The 17,247-nt window shown below is 39.9% G+C and overlaps 1 protein-coding gene across 1 annotated transcript in view; it reads left to right on the top strand.

Moving 5' to 3' along the window:
* cdc42ep4b (CDC42 effector protein (Rho GTPase binding) 4b) overlaps positions 1-16,969 on the top strand; it is a 38,710-nt gene extending 21,741 nt beyond the window's left edge. Inside the window, exon 2 of the mRNA XM_015962802.3 lies at positions 13,941-16,969. Within this exon, the coding sequence (XP_015818288.3) occupies positions 14,118-15,107 (990 nt within the window). The 5' untranslated portion in view covers positions 13,941-14,117 and the 3' untranslated portion in view covers positions 15,108-16,969. The remainder of the gene's footprint in view (positions 1-13,940) is intronic.
* Positions 16,970-17,247: the final 278 nt, after the last annotated feature.

A 17,247-nucleotide genomic window follows, 5' to 3' on the forward strand; every position in this document is an offset into this window, starting at 1 on the left:
CATGAAACAAAGCTCACTTGGAGTATGTCTTCATCAAAGAGCTGTTCCTGTTAGGTTGGAGAAAGGTCTAAGATCTTCCTGCTTCTTAAATTGAACCAGTAGGTCAAAGGGCTGAGAAGCTGGAGCGACGGTAAGCTGCTTACTCACTGAACACAGGCAGAAACGACTCGCTCAGCATTGGTATGAAGGCCACAGACTCACATAAGCTTTAACACAGATTCTGCTCTTGGTGTTGTGAACATCAGCCAATGGTTTTGGTTGACCTGTTAGTGAGAGAGGGAGGTGTGTGAGGTTGTGTTTGCTTCAGGAAACAAAAACTGCTCTGTTGGTGTTGATGTAGGTGAAGATTAGAATGGATCAAATCATATTATTGATTTACCTTTTGACAACCATTAATGTTCCACTCATTAATGGCATGATAAGCGATGCTTCAGGAACATTTTTAACAAATGGATTTCATTTCTTGACTAAATAAGAGTCTTTGTGATTTAGAGTACCTAACTGTCAATATGACTGCATGCAAGTTATGTTCTTAAAATTATTCATAAATGTTGTGATCCCAATTAGGCCCCTGATAGTAAGACTTTTTTTTTCCATTGTATTGGAGGGAAACTTTGGTGTTCCTTCTAAAAGGGTCCTATAGATTTAAAACTGCATTTGCTTGTTGTTGACTATAAGCAGCTTGGAGTGTCAAATTTATCATACCAAAAAGTGCTTGCCATCTCTTGCTTTATTACGCAAATGAGTAATTTTGTAACCAGTTTCACTTGCTGGCGGCGTCATTGAAGAGCGCAACAGTTTAGCGCTTTGCTTCAACTCTGCAACTGAGCGTATACTCCTGTTTTTGTATGAATGTTGTCAATCTGTGTCAATTCTAGACAAACGCAGCGCCTGAGCAGAGCGCGTGGATGAAGACGTTCTTGTTCGGCTGGGTGATATGGCCTAAAATCAATATCTCGATATATTGAGGATTTCACCTTGATAACGATAAATGGACGATCACTACAGGTATATGCAGAAACAAGAGTTGTTCACTAGATGGGGATGCCACATGTATTATGTTGAGTTACATTTTTACGTGACTCAGAGTGGTACAGCTTCTTAAAGGGACATTAATGTTGCCAACCTTCTGTAGCGGAGAATTAAACTACACACTGGAATCAACTCTGTTGCTATTCAGTTGGAGATTCTGAAAAATGACCAATCAGATTAACCCATGAAGCTTATCATACATAAATATCCCGGATACTTATATATGATCTAAGTTCATACACCAACCTGTTTGGTCTAATTTTAATCCAAGGATTAATGTTTAATTTAGATAATTAAATTTAATAGCAAAAGTTATTTTGAATCATAAGCTAGGAATCTTTGCTTTCAAATAACAGTTACAGTTGTGTTTATTCTTAGCTATTCCGGTCGGTGTGACTGGAACAGCAGGTGGAGGTTTAGGGATGGCCGTTCCCCTTTCTCCATGGTGTTGGTTCAAGAACTGACTTGAAGCTGGTGATGGGTTACAGTTTTACCAAACTCTCAGGACTCTCCCACTCTCTCCGTAAGAAAGCTTTGATCATGCGTCAAAAACATGTGTTGCAGTTATCGTTTATTTGGACTCTGTGTTAGCTGGATAAGGTGAACTGACCTTCTGCTGAACACATCTTTTACTGTCATCAACCATAATCATCTTAATCATTATTATACCCAAAGCATAAATTCATTTCATGTAATTAAAATACCTTTATACTGAACCAAGTGATCATTTATGATCATTTTCATAAACAGAAATAAAATCAATGAGTTTTATTAATTCTTATTATCTAATTATTATCATCGTGAATTGAAGTGTCCTCCTGGGATGGAACAGCAGCAGATATGGATATGATCTTGAGCAGACATCGCGGCTCCTTGGGTGAATCTGTGGATTTAAAAGTACTATTTTAGATGTGTAGATGTGCCCTTTGCCACAAATTAGAGGACCTTCAGTGACGCTACACTACACACACATCTTTTCATTTTTTTATTATCAAATTTTTTGACATGGGAAAAATGTTCTCGATAAGAGTCAGAAATGTTGATAATGATACATTTTCCAATCCAATCCAATCCAATTTTATTTATAAAGCGCATTCACAAGGCATTACAACCAAACAAGGCGCTGTACACTAAAAATGTTGGTTAATTAAACAGGCGTTATATAAACATGTCGAACACAGATAAAAGATAAAAAGGAAATACAACAAAATTCCCAAAAATAACAGCTAAAAAATCATTAAGACACAGGGTGAAGTAAAAATAGGAAAAAACATTTTACAAAGAACCTCAATAGTACGGAAGTCGATAATTGTGGGGTCAGTTTATAAACAGTGCAGATGTCAGTGAGGTTCATAATTATGTTGTATAAGCTAGGTTCAAGTAGTGAGTTTTCAGGCGTGATTTAAAAATCACGGGTTTTCGATTTATTGCCCAGTCCTACACTCTTGTAAAGAATATTAGGTAAAGTCTGTTATACGGACCTGGTTTGGAGTTGGATGTGAGCAGAAAAACATCCTCAGTTAAATATGGCGGGTGAGAGTAAAGTCGTATCCGCATTAATGGCTCGTTAACACCAAATCCCTCAAATGGCATCTTATTTTCATACATGAAGAGCACACAAGGCTTTCAAACCTTTTGGATATCTTCTCTGTGATTTAGTTTGAACAGTTTTCCCTTATAGTCTTTCCTAGTTTCAGCTGTTTGTCCCGTTGATTAAAATGATGTAGTCTGCTCCCGCCCTCTCTCTTGCTCACTCTGTGCTGCTGGTTCTCACTATGGTGGGTCAGACTGGCACGGCTCAGCTGATCATACCTGTAAAGTTTTGGATTAGAAAATAAGGGAAAATTTACAACATCTGCAGCGAGCCACCCCACCACCACAACTGAGCTCTAGTATCTCTTACATTGTAAGATAGGTGTACAAAAAATCTATAATAACCACTTTTCAACCACTTACTACAATTCAGTGATCAGAATCTGATAGGCCTACCTTTGTTGACATTGAAATGCTGTGAACATTCTGTTATAATACAGCCTAAATGAAAACACAAAAGGGTGTGTGCAGTGTTGTCTAATGACGTCTTATTCTCTGTAACAATCTTTCTCACCATACTAAACACCCTTTCAGACCTGGCATTGCTGTGGGGAATGCAGAGTAAAGCCTTCATTAATCTTGGCAGCTCACTGAACCTCACACCCTTCCCTAGCAGGCCCCAGAATCTGTTAATGTTGTCTTCTTGGGGGAGTTTCTTGCTACCTTTCACCTGGTAGTCAATGAGTTCCTCTCTCAGCCTATCTTCACTCAAGCTCAACTGAGGGAACATGACCCCTAGCCTTTCCACTGTAAAATAAAGTGTTGCAAATCTAAACCATGCAATATTTCATAAATTCAATCATTCTGTCAATGGAGAACTGCTCTAACATCTACCTGTCCCTGGAGAAATGTCGAGGCAAGCAGCAGGGTCCAGCACTTTCAAGTCCCTCAGGAGTGGATGGTCAAGGGGAAAGGAGGAGAACATCTTCTGAAGCGCTGCTTCATAGAACCTTCTCACAGATCTACAACAGTGTAAGAGTAAAAAACTGCATTAGTGGCAGCATTTTAGGCACAGTACAGCATATTCTCTCATACTAACGATGGCCATTATAAAACAGCTGGGTAATATACTCACTGAAAGATTTTCTTCTCAGTGGACATGGGAAGCTCTACGCTTTTCATGAAGGCCTTTGTGTCTGCTCCAATAAAGAGCTCTTCATCAGCCAACTGATGTCCTTGTTCATACTCCACCTCCCTGAGAGGTATACCTACGATGGCCCTGGCTGGTATGAGGTAGCCCAGGATCCTCCTGATCAGCCTGCACATTTCCTCTTTAAGTCTGTGAATTTGTACTCCCTCTGACTGTAGAAAATATCATGGGTCAGAACAAAATAACAGTGAATTAAGAATTCTACAATTAGCAAAATCACATTTAATTATAACTGATTATTATTTACACATACATTCAATAACACTGACACCCACTTGGAAGGCAATATTAACATCAGATAAAGGTTTAAGGGCAGCAGTGAGGAACATGAAGTAGATCTTCATGACTGGGTCACGCAGATGGCTGGCTAAGTCATGTATTTTGGCAGTCCTCTCCACCTCATAACTGTTAAAAGTAGGCCTAGAGTACATAGGGAAACAGGGTGGCAATAGTTAAATAAAAGGAAAACATCTGCTGGAATTACCATCCTTACCTGCAGTGCGTCCCACTGGTTCAACACTCTCTGGACACAGGTTAACAGACTCAGCCATCAGGTGCTGCAGTACCTGAGGAGCTTCAGGTGGTCTGAATCTGTAAAGTCTACAAATTCTTTATAGATTTCACATCTTTTTTGCACTGTAATATAGAAAATTATTTAGTTAGTGGCTGGAAATGTATGTGTATGTCTGAAGAGTATCAACTGCAGGCCTATTTATTTATATGAATTTAACTTTTATCAAAGTGGGTGTATATCACAACCAGGATGTTTTCCACTGGTACCTGTGCTGCTTTGATGGCACAGCCAGTGGCCAGTTGTGTTAGGTGGCAGATGCAGCCAAGGTCCTGGACGTGGACCTGGCTGGTCTTCAGTCTGCTGATAACAGAGTTGTGTCTGCCTTTCATGACACTGGCGTTATCAGAGTTAAAGGCTATCAGGTTATCCCATGGAATGCCTCTTTTTCTATTGGAAACAGGAAAAAAAAATGCCATGAAATGTCTTACACTAAACGTAAGGTTATAATTAAATGCAAATTACTACACACGTCAACAACACAGTGCAGCCCCCTTACCTTAAGGCAGGGGTGTCAAACTCATTTTAGCTCAGGGGCCCACATTGCGAGAAATCTAGTCCCAAGTGGGCCGGACCGGTAACTTCAGATTGTTTTCTTTGTTTTAATACAATCAATATAAAACGAGACTGGAGCCTGAGGACAGTGTAGTACAAGTACAACACCTGAAGTGTACTTGAAAATTTGAAAAAAATAAAAAATAAAATCAACAAATTAAAAAAAACATTCCTTAGTGATTCAAAGAGCTTACAGATCACATGGCTAGATCAGTTTCATGCAGCACTTAAAGTATATTTGACTCATTTTACTTTACATCTTTTAGCTTTCACCAGCACATCAATACCAGAAGTCACATCCTGAGTGGCGGCCAACTTCAGGATGTGATTCAAGTTCTTGTGTGGGCCTTGAGCGCAGCTTTGTTTTATTTATACTCATTACAGAGAAAACTTGCTCACAAAGATAAGTTTATTTTCACTCTACATTGTAAAGTATGAAAATAAAGTTTACACAACCATCTCGCGGGCTGGATTTAACGGGCCGCATATTTAACACCCCTGCCTTAAGGCCTCACTCAGCTTTTCATACAGATTTTCTGCATTTCCCACATTGCATATGGGCATCTCCATGAATTTTGTAGCGACCTGCAGAGTGGCCTCATCGTACAGTCTGGTCAGGATGACGAATTCTTTGTCTGTTTTTCTGTTGTACGAATCGTCACACATCAATGAAAAGGGCTGCGATCGGCATGTTTTGGCCAACTCATCATCTAGCTCTGCTGCTATGGCACCTGTTGAGTGAGTGCCCAGTAACGTTAGCTAACAATTTGCCACCAATATGCCTGCTGGACATTATGAATCAGAATCAGAATCAGAAGAATTTTATTGCCAGCGCTCCTTTCAGAGCGTAGGAACTTGACTCCACAGTACAACCTGACCAAGGTTACACACACACACACATATGGACAAGACAGATACAGGCAGACCATGAGAGCAGCCATAACGGCGCTCCTTTGTAGATGAGTAAGGGAATACATGAGGAAAGTTCAGGGAGGGAGAAAAAAGGCATTAACAGGGTTACACCAGCAGGGTGTAGCGCTCCAATGCAAAAAAAAAAACCCGACATGTAAGCAACAAACTTCACAGTTCACAACATGAGACCCGGTAGGTAGGGGGGTGGGGCTGGGATCCTGGTTTCATCAGCGGGGGCGGCCTGTGTGGCGCTCACCAGCTGGCTCCGCAGGTGGGAGGGAGGTCAGGGGAAGCACAGAGAGCAGTGAGTCCTTCATCTTCATGACCTCGGTAGAGAGCACAATCTGAAGGCGGGGGGGGTGGGTGGATAGAGATTCACAGCATTTGTCTGCATTCCTTCCAGCGTGGGGGTTTTGCATGCAACTCCAAGGCTGCTTATGGTGTCAGATTCGATAACAGAACTTTGTTTTGGGTCAGACAGAGATAATTTTTCCTCTCTGCCTTAAGTCTGTATTGATCATTCAAGTCCTCCAGTGAAGCCAATTCAGTGATTAAACATCTCCACACCGTCCGGTGACCCTTTCCGAGATGTTATCAATCCTGCGCGCTAACACCGGTAACGCAGCCAAGACATTGTCCAGCTTGCGATTCACCTCGAGCAACGTCCCAGTCTGTGAGGTATCCACCCGGACGGTGCCGTCCATGGATGCGGGTCGCCCTCCAATCGCTCCCGTCATCCCAATTTTACGGAAAGCCAGATATCCTCCCACTCCAATCAGAAGAAATCCAACGATCATCAGGCCAAATATCCACATATCTTCGACGTCCTCAATGGACAGCTGAGAGAGACAGATGACATTCCACTTTTTCCAGGAATCGAACATGTATCCCGCTGCATGTGTCCCCTGAGGACAAGCGTGAGCCCCCTCCTCCGTCCTCATTGTAGAAAAAATCTTATCAATCGCGTTGAATGACCAATTAATTAAGTCCATATTGAAAAATAAAAAGGTGATTGCAGAGGAAATGCAGAGAAGCGCTCTGTAGGCAGACGGGACAAAAAGAGCCTTGGGAAAACACACAGATAAGGGAGGAAAAGGCAGAAGCGTCTGCTCCCTGTGAGCGCCAGAGAAGAAATAAATATGTATACGCTTTCATAATATTTATACTTAATTTGAATCAACTTACCTTTGATGAGTTGTGTAGATTTGGTTTTTCCTGCAGAATATTTTCGTGCATTAGCAGAGTCTGGGAACATCTCGGCTACACACTTGTTGAAGTCGTCACAGAAGGTGAAAGAAACATTGTTTTTGGCACACAGCATTGCCATTTTAACCTCTGCATTTATGACCTGGTCAGCCTCTGTGGTATTCCTAGTCACAAATGCCGACATCGTCTGGGCATGTTTCTGTGCTTCTATCCAGCGCTTGTGCTTGTTTCATTTCTCATGCTGACTGACATCATTCCTTCCCCCGTGGTAGACACTAAAGTCGCAACTGAAAATCTTACAAAAAGCGTGACTTTGTCCCATCCTGCTCTTCTTTAGAAAAGTAAATTCGCTGTCCCATTTTTCCAGATATTTACACAATTTCTTTGATTTTTTTGGCAGGAATGCCTTCTTCACTTCCATCTATCATCGCTCTCGTTTGTTGTTCCTGCTATGTTCCCGCTGTCTGCACAAATCTCGCGACAACTGTATGGGGCAGTTCTCGCGAGGCTACAGATAATTTTAGAGAGGCAGAGGAATTTTAGAAATACAGGAGATTTACGGGAAAATAATAATACGGGAGGTCGGCAGGAAAGGAAAGTAAAATACGGTAGTTTCCCGGCCAAAACGGGAAACTTGACAGCTATGCAGCTGATCTGAGTGCAGTTTAACAAATGTGAAAGAAATTGGATAAACCTCCCACTTTAATGTAATAATATTGACCAAAGTCACAGCAGGGTGTCATTTTACCTGCGGTTATTCACTCCTGAAATAAAACTTGAAAAATAAATAAAACACAAATGAATCAAGAAAGAAAAATACTTTTTATCAAGTTATACATTTTATTACAAATGTATATTTGTTTCAGGATCTGAGCAGCCATTGAGAAGAGACCAGACCCAATTACCAGTAAGTGCTGACCACCAAACGACGGTGAACAAGTGAAACTGGAGTGTGTGTCAAACAAATCGAGTACTCCATGTATGCCCATTGACAAAATGATAGCCAGGCTGTTGTTTTTTAGCATTTTTCTGATAAGATATTTTTAGCTTTTGTCAAACAGGCTTCACCTTAGTGAGATGAAGGTGAACAGGGAAAACTGGTTTTCTAAGTGCAAAGGTTTTTTTTTTAAACACGGTGGAAAGAAACAAAGGTCGGTTTACTATTTCATTTTCAGTAACAAGCCAGATCTCTTTGGTAGGTCACATCAAACTAAGTCTAATGAGTCATTTATGTAAAACTTCCTTCCTGTTCACTTTTACAGGTTTAACAGGTGTATTAGGTAGAGAGGTCAAGTTCTTGTGTTGCGTGATATTTTCTCATCCATTGCCTACATGCTCAGATCCTCTGAGAGACATTACAATAACATTTTATACAACATTAAAGGGAATTTTTTTATTCATTTATTTATGTTTAATTATTTAACTTATTTATGTTTAATTGTTCTTAGTCATTTGGATTTCTGTGTAAAACTAAGAAAAAATGTACTCTGGCAACTATTTCAATGACATTTGTAAAACCACCTTCTTAAATAGTTTGGATACCTGCTGCACAGCCAGAACAGTCCTGAGTTTTATGGTTGTGATAAAAGACCTTTGTGTGATCCCTGAGGCCTTTGCACTGGGGTATCAGGTCTTGATGGTTGCCGGGCTAAATGCCGGTTAAATACGAATGCCTGGAAAGTGAAAAAGCTCCTCACACTTTAAACTCTGTAAAAGTTGTTGTATTATTTCTTGATTCATTGTTTTACCAAGTGTCAGTACCTATAGGTCTTAAGGTGTAGAGGGCTGATGTGGAGATTGGTGTATGTCAGAGTAACACCCATGTACATGCTGGGGCCTATACACCAGTACAACAAGATCATCATCATTCTCTCTACCCTTCAGTGTTGTATATCATGTTCAGGAGTGCACAAAGATAAATCATACATATTTCCATTTATGTTTTAGCACAATGCTGTTGTGTGCTTTCCAACAGTTTTCCTTCACCACGTGTTTTGTGATCAGCACATAGTTGTTATTCAAGGGCTTTGAAAACCGCCAGCCCCCCTCCCCCTCCGTGGGAATCGCATGTTCCAGCTAGAGGTTGGGTGCCAGACAAAGTGCAAATGAAAGTTGCTGATGCTTTTATTTTTTTCTTGTTGAAGTTACAAAATTCAATTTTTTTGTTCAGCTTCACTGATTAATTGATTAAGAATATCATAGCTAACTTTGGCTTACTGATATTCTCATTTGCATTTTAGTGGCTCTGACAGAAAGATGAATGAGACACTATTTAAATGGATTGTTCTTATTGGTCCAACAGGAGTGCCAAATTCTCACTGAAATCTGAAAGCTTAAACCTAGACGTCATCCTTGTTTTCTTTGGTGGAAAAGATTACTTTTTCACTTTTGGATTTTATTTCATCAAAAGGTTGGACATCACATCGTTCTATTTTTGGATTAAATCATAGAAGAATTTCTGTCTTAGTAATATTTCTGCTTTTAAGTTTGACAGAAATCAGGGTAATTAGTAAGACAACAGTTATGTGTTAAGGCCCATTTCCTGACTTGTAGCTTCTCTTCTCTTATTTAAAAAGAAAAACTGGTTCTTAATCTCCCTCTTTTCAAGATATAAACCAGCTAAGACAAAAACAACCAGTTTAATGGTTTAATAATGGTTAATATTTGAGCTGAGCAAAGGGCGAGGAAGTAGTGCAGGGTACTTGGGTGTTGTGTCTTTATTTCATGTGATTACTAACATGACACAACGCTGCTGAGCATCTAGGTTGTTGTGATGTCATTCTACCCACATGAAAACTGGTGGCGACATAAGATGCTCTTAATCATTTATGGCACTGTCACCACTTGTCTCAGCTGGAGCTACTGTCACATGGCTCAGAGTGCTCCGTTACATAAAGGCCTTGTCCCCAGCTGGCACAGTAAGTGGGGACATGATTGTCAGATATAAAAGAGAAAATAAATATGCCCTTCTTTTCATTTTTGTTTTTCTCATTGTTTCTACAGCTCACCTGCATAGAGTCTGTAACATAATCTGGACAGCAGTCTTCACAAGTACTATGGTTAACAGAAGTGAACGTTGAATTATGGGTGTTGTAAGTGAGGTTATAAAGATGTACTAATATATATACATATATATATATATATATATATATATATATATGTATATATATATACGTATATATATATGTATATATATATATATGTATATATATATGTATATATATATATATATATGTATGTATATATATATATATATATATATATATATATATATATATATATATATATATATATATATCTTTTAAATCTATGTGGTGTCTTTATTTTCATTTCCCATTGGTAATGAAGGCATCAAAACTCTGAATGAACACATGTGGAGTTATGTACTTAACCACAAAAGATGAAATAACAGAAAACATGTTTTATATTCTATTTTCTTCTAAATAGATACTCATTTCTCTCATTATTGCTTTGTACGCTCTTGCCATTCTCTTGATGAGCTTCAAGAGGTAGTCACCTGAAATGGTTTTGCAACAGCCTTGAAGGAGTTCCCAGAGGTGTTTAGCACTTGTTGGCCCCATTTTAAAAGGTCATGGTTGTGAAAATAAAGAAAACACATTGATTGAGAAGGTGTGTCCAAACCTTTGTCCTGTACTGTATATATACAACAAAATTTAGAGAACATTCATGCAAATGTCACTATTTGCCAATTTGACACATGCAAAAGTACTCTCAGCAACAGTTTTATGGGAATCTAGATAAAATTTAGCATATTTGAACTTTTTGTCCTAATAGCTAACCTAAGTCATTTTTACAAAAATCTAGCAGTAATGTTTGCAAAATGTAGAAATGGAAATAGACCAATAAATATTCATTAATTACAACCTGGCTCTTGATATCAAGGTATTTGTCAAGTATTTTGATGACAATAGTAGCCATGATCAGTGAACAGCCAACATAAAGGTAATTCTACTAGCAAAATAAAGCATCTGTATTATGTAACCTAGACTTTTCTTTTTATCCTAAGCATTAAAGGTCTGAAACTTTTGTGACAGTATGTTCCCATGACACTGCCATTCATGCCTCTTTTTACAGTGTACTGAAAGGCTAAGAATTTATGACAGGACTGCAGGCTGGTGATAATTCATCTTTTGTCAAGGCCATAGTAATGGAGTCTAGATGGCCATGGGGGGTTTGGAAACTACTCTTCGTCAAACATCAAGGAGGGCCCAAAGGCATAAAATGGGCCATTTCCTGTCATGACCTAAGGTGTGAGGTTTGCGTCTTTTTGATATTTGAGAGCCCACTGACACCTTTTATTGTGAGATTGAATATCTTCTTGTGACATGTCACATCAAAAGCATTCCTCTTCAGCTCTTGCACTGTGGAGGGGCTCTGCATGTGGCCACCAGGAAGAGTTAATCCATCAGAATGAGCCTAGCTATCCATGCTGGGGATGAAATCTTTTATCCCTTTCTGTCTTCAGCCAACTTAGAGACAGGAAGTCCAGTTGGTCGTTAGCACTCAGCTCTGACGTTGCCATAGAGAAATACAAAACTGTGCAGTGGGGAGTAGCATTATGGTTGTTTTGAGTTTTCAGTCCCACATATTAGCTTTTAGTTGAGCAGTTGTTGGGTGATGCATGAAATAATCAAAGTTTCACCTAATGGTAGATTCTACTTCATAAATCTAGCCAAAATTATTTTGATTAGTGGGAATTCAGTTGTATTTGAATACTATAAAATCTAAAGAACATGCTAACTGGCATTCAGTAGTTCAAATAACTTTTTCTAAATAAGCTTTCCAAGTTTTCTGTTGATCTGGTTGCATGAGTTTGCAGTTACTTTGTGAGAGCAGTTCATTATCTCCATTAGTGTCGGAACCACAGAGGAAATACGGAATGAAGTTGTTGAATGCAGAAGATAAAAGCCACAGCTCTGACATATGAAAGAATGAACAAAAAAAAGATACAAGCTTCTATCATCTATCAAACCCTGCTGTGTTCCCTCTCGGGTTCCAGTTGCGTTTCCAGTTGAATGGGTTCTTGTCAGAAATGCTAATGTTTTCATGGATGACATTCTTTTGGGATATTGTTGAGTGAAGCTCCTATTCATTCATGGAGGGGCAGATACACAAGCAAGCTGAGAGTGTGGGCTTCAGCTTCAGTATGAAAACACTGTGAGTCATGGTATTACTGCCTGGTTTGAACAACCAAAGGCCTTGTTTCTGTCACTAACACATGGAGCTAGTGTGCTATAAGTGGGTGGTTTTCACTCCATTCTGTTTCAAGGCTGGAATCATAAATGAGTTTAACCTTTTGAGCTTTAGCAATTTAGTCTAAAGATAATCAGTGACAGTAAAGTATGGGATTTACTAATCTGTTATCACTGGAGCAGATAAGCCAGTATTTCAAAGGGTTGCAACTGTTAACCAGTTGTAGAAACAGAAGTGTTAGTAAAAATGCAATGGACGTACTTTTATTATGGCCAAGTTATATGGAGAATATGATGTAATTGCATAAGAATTGCAAGTACTGTGAATAATGTCTTTTTTCAATTATCTGACATTATGTCTTATTTACATTTGTTCACAATATAATCTCATTGTATTCACTGTTTGGAAGCCATTGCCAACACCTTCCATAGTTTTTTCACATTCCTTTCACCTTCTTACTAAGTTGAAAAGGGTTAAAGATGGGTTCCAGATGTGCTCAGTGGCTATTCTGAGATAATTTTATTACAGATTTGTTTTTAATATTTTCACATTTCCAATGACACAAGAGCCCACTAACAATGAGGGGAGTGTCCGCCCCTGGGGTTCAAATCCTGGTCGGGTCATATCAAAGTTTTTTTTTTTAAAGTGGGACCCAATGCCTCCCTTCTTGACTCTCAGCTTTAAGCTGTTGGATTGGAGGGTTAAACCACCAAATAGTTCCTAAGCGCAGCTGTGTCTGCAGCTCACTGCTCCCGCTGAGAATGGGTCAAATGCGGAGAACTAATTTCACACTCACCAGTGTGTGACAACTAGTGGGACTTTAACTTCACTCATTCAAGAAAACTAAAAACCTTTGCAAACATTTTGAGACAGTTTGGAAACTCCCCTGCAAATTGCATTTGCTATTTGCTGTCAACAGTTCCAGCCTTGTGAGATTCTGGCTTTAGGCACATATAACGAGACACATTAATGTAATAATGATGCCTTTAAGGTGAAAGAAATAAAACAAACTGTGCTGGATCAGAAGAGAACATTAATGATGGAAGCAAGGTAAAAAAATCTTGTTTTTGAATGAAATCTCCAACTCCCCTGCAGAAATACTGCTCCACCTCATTCTTCCTTTTTTCCTTACTGCATGCTTGAATTGGTCGAGCTCCCAGTATAATGTCTCGTCCTGGTTATATAACAGTCAGGGGCCTAAATGGGAACAAAAGCACAGCAGAAACAACACAAGGTGCAACTCACCAGAAACAGGAGAAGACTGTGGATAAAACGGGCACAGAAATGAATTAAAGGACTAGAACGTTATTGGATGGAACAAACTTTGCTGGTGGCAGTTTTACTGACATAGATTAGGGTAAACATGCTTTGTGTTAGCACCCGAAAGCTCTTTTCACTGTTGCATAGCTCCCCGTGAATGTTTGCATATTAAGGCTTTTGCTACTTGAGAACCCCTTCATTTTGAATCCTTGGCAGCAAAAGTTTCCAAGCTTTATAGGATCCGTACAGAGTGAGTCATGTGATAAGTGGTGATGAGAAAAAAGTAGACATAGCTTTCTGGAGAAGCTTTTAAATGGGAACATTAGATTTTTATTAGTAGTAGGAAGTCTATTATGGATGGCATGTTTCCACATCACCTGCCAAGTTTTGTTGGAGTTTAGTGTTAATAAGCTTATTAACTCTTTTGTTTTCTTGTTCTATTTATAGGCAGATTCATCAAGAGAATGAAACCCGAGAAGAAGCAGAATGGCTGCAAACAATAAACAGCTGGAGTTATTCTTGCTTTGAGACATTTGCCAGTCAACTTTGGAAGGAAACTGTCTAAAGGGGTCTAAAAAACAAGTGCTTGTCATTTCTGTGGATCGTACCTGAGAGACTGTCACCATGCCTATTCTCAAGCAGCTGGTAAACAATGACCAGTCAAAACGGAGGTCTCGCACTGACCTGACTGTGGAGATGATCAGTGCCCCATTGGGGGACTTTCGTCACACAATGCACGTAGGCCGAGGGGGCGATGCATTTGGAGACACTTCGTTTCTTAGCACCCGATCGGGGGAACCTCCCAAGGAAAAGAAAGATTCACCAAGTCCCAAGCCAGGACTGCTGTCCCGCACCTTCAGAAGCAGCAGAAGCAGCAAGCGCTCTCAGTCAGTAAATCGAGGGGACAAGTATGTGAACACAATGGCATCAACTGCTGGCTCATCTCAGGTTGTGAAGACTGCCATATCCCTGCCTTACCTAAATGACGAGAGGTCCAACAGAAGCAGTCAGCTGCCAAAGAGCGTTTCCTCCAGTCCCATGAAGACACTGACAGAGATGGAAACCAAGCCGACAAATGGAGCTGCAGCAATGGCGACACTGGATGCGGAGCTTGAGGAGAAAAGTTTTGGTGAGCTTAAAGATTTGCCTTCGCCGATGCCTAAAGGAGGTGGGATGAAGCATGCAGAGTCTGTGATGTCATTCCACATTGATTTGGGTCCCTCGATGCTTGGGGACATCTTGAGCGTGATGGAGAAGAAAAGTTGGGAAGATGATGACCTTGGATATGAGGAAGGCAAAGGTAGCGAGGGCTATGCATCTCCCTCCCACATTCCCCACATTGATGATGATGATGCTGAGGAGCAGGCTCCTTCAAGGCCACCTCGCGCCACATACAAGCACAACGCCACAGCGGATCCATACACTCCAGAGCTAAACACCCGGAACAACCACCACCACCACAACAACATGGATAGCTGCTCGGTGTCCAGTTCAGGTTCTGAGAAACCTCAGTACCACATGCACGATGGTGACACGGACAGTGCAAAGTACAGTTCGCCTCGTGGGGATGATGATTTCACCTTCATGGATGAAGATGATGAGATCAGAGTGTAGATCGCCATCTCTCTACCACGAACGGGCTTGGATAAACAAGTTTTGGGGTCTTTCAGGTGGAGTTTACAGTCGGGGTTACATACTGTCAGTACACATTGATCAACACTATTAGGCCTTTTCTCTGTGCTGCTGTTGGGAGATAGAGACCCCATTTTTTGTTTGATGGCAGACACTTTTGCTTAAAAAGGATCCCTTTCCATTTTTAGTTATACATTTTCTACAAATCTGATTATGTTTGAGCACTTTCTGAAGAGAAATCAGCCCAGAAAGTCTCTGGCTTTATAAATCAGTAAAAAGTGACAGAGGATGGATTGTGAGGATGAGGACAGTGGATGTGTTGTCAGATTCTGAGGAGAGTTGAGGTAAATGGAATGAAATGAAAGTGCAGGTTTGTAATCTTTGTGTGGGGCGTGATCGTGGAGCTAATGACAGAAGCTGCAGACAAACGCTGCAGCCATGTTTAGGTTTAATGTTCCATTATGATGTTTTATATTATTTGTACATAAAGTATCAGGAGGTAAATCTGCAGTAGCCTACTTTTTGGGAAGACTTGTATATTTAAAACTGACACAGCAGTGATATTTGTTGTCACAAGTATGTGAACTATTTTTGAGTCATGGATGGGTGGAACTAGAGAACGATCCATCAGCTTTTTTGTATAGACACACGACACTTATGTTTCACTGCTGGAGAGAAAAGGTGCATCTGGCTGGAGGGTAAGAAATCATAGAGGCTTTTGGGTAAAGTTGTACATTTTAGAACAAGGTCAAGTGATGATTGTGTTCAGATTTATATTATTAAGGAGGTTTGTAGCTACGGTAACACTTTTACTGTTAAACCCAAGAGATTCTGATTCTGTTAGCCCACATTTGTCTGTGAGTGCAGAAAGAAGGATGTAACAATATGTACAAGTGTTATTAAAGTGCAGGAACTTCATAAAAAGCTATTACACATGTCCCCAAGCACTAAAAATGGAATAAATTTGCTGAGCTGGCCCCCCAAGGTGATAAAATTGACCTCCTCTACTCAAGTCGGATCACATGGTAGGAACAGATGATTAAGTCAGCCAATGGCATGCCCTTTTCCAGTCTGTTCATTAAATGTGTTAGATTAGTTGCCCCCAACCAGCTGAAACTGCTCCAGGAACAGCAGGACCAGGTACAGGCAGGTGGGCGTTTTGTCTCCGGTTGTGTGTGTTTAGTGTGCTTCACACTACAGCCCAGCCATATATTAGAGAGGCGTACTTTCCTTTACCATATCCATGAGAGATGTCTGACCTTTTTCTTTTATTTGGTTAAGAAACTAATTGTCACATATGACAAATGGGAGCTTTGACTTTTCTGCTGCGACACAGTCATATGTGTACATAGGACCTGGGGTCTGCACCATTCTGCCTTCATTTTGTTTAGATTGTGGAACAAACGAAAGTAGAGTTGCTTCATAAGTGAAAGTTGTGCAAAGGAAAATTGCCAAGTACACTTGGTGACTGTTTTGAGGTTAACACTAAACCTAGTACTATCTTCTGATGATCTTGGTTTATCTACATCGTGTTGTATGAGCTGAGCTGATAAGGGAAAACACTTGTGCTGTTGGCAAACAGACACAAATACCAGGGTTTAATAGCATCATTTCTATGGTAACTTAGGTTTTTCTGCATATTTTATATTAACACATCAATGCACCAACACACACTGATATGCTCAAATGATTTATCATCCCAGTGAACAGTCTTACTGTTTGGACTTTTTGGTTGTTTTTTACTTTCACATTATTGTTTAGATATGCTTTATGAATTGTGTGTCTAACCTTTATTGTATCTGGGCCAAATTTTAAGATGTCTTATTAATAAAATGTGGAAATAGTGTGCTGTGTGGTTTATAGGGTAGGACATTGTCCTCATTTTTATCAAACAAATCAAGAATCAGCCCATTAACGCCACTATTTCGCTGAGCTGGGACTACTGGTGACACATTTGAATCAGCATTGGAAAAGGAATTTTGAGACTGTTGTGGAGGTAAAGTCTGTCATGTGAGTTGGAGGGTCTTGGACCTTCTCTAATGTGTAAGTCGTAGAATGGAGAATGATATGACCAAGCTGCAAATAAAAAATTAAAAGTGACAAAAGAAATGAGGACAATTGC

This window comes from Nothobranchius furzeri, chromosome 16 (genome assembly GCF_043380555.1).
Source record: "Nothobranchius furzeri strain GRZ-AD chromosome 16, NfurGRZ-RIMD1, whole genome shotgun sequence".
NCBI classification, from domain to species: domain Eukaryota; kingdom Metazoa; phylum Chordata; class Actinopteri; order Cyprinodontiformes; family Nothobranchiidae; genus Nothobranchius; species Nothobranchius furzeri.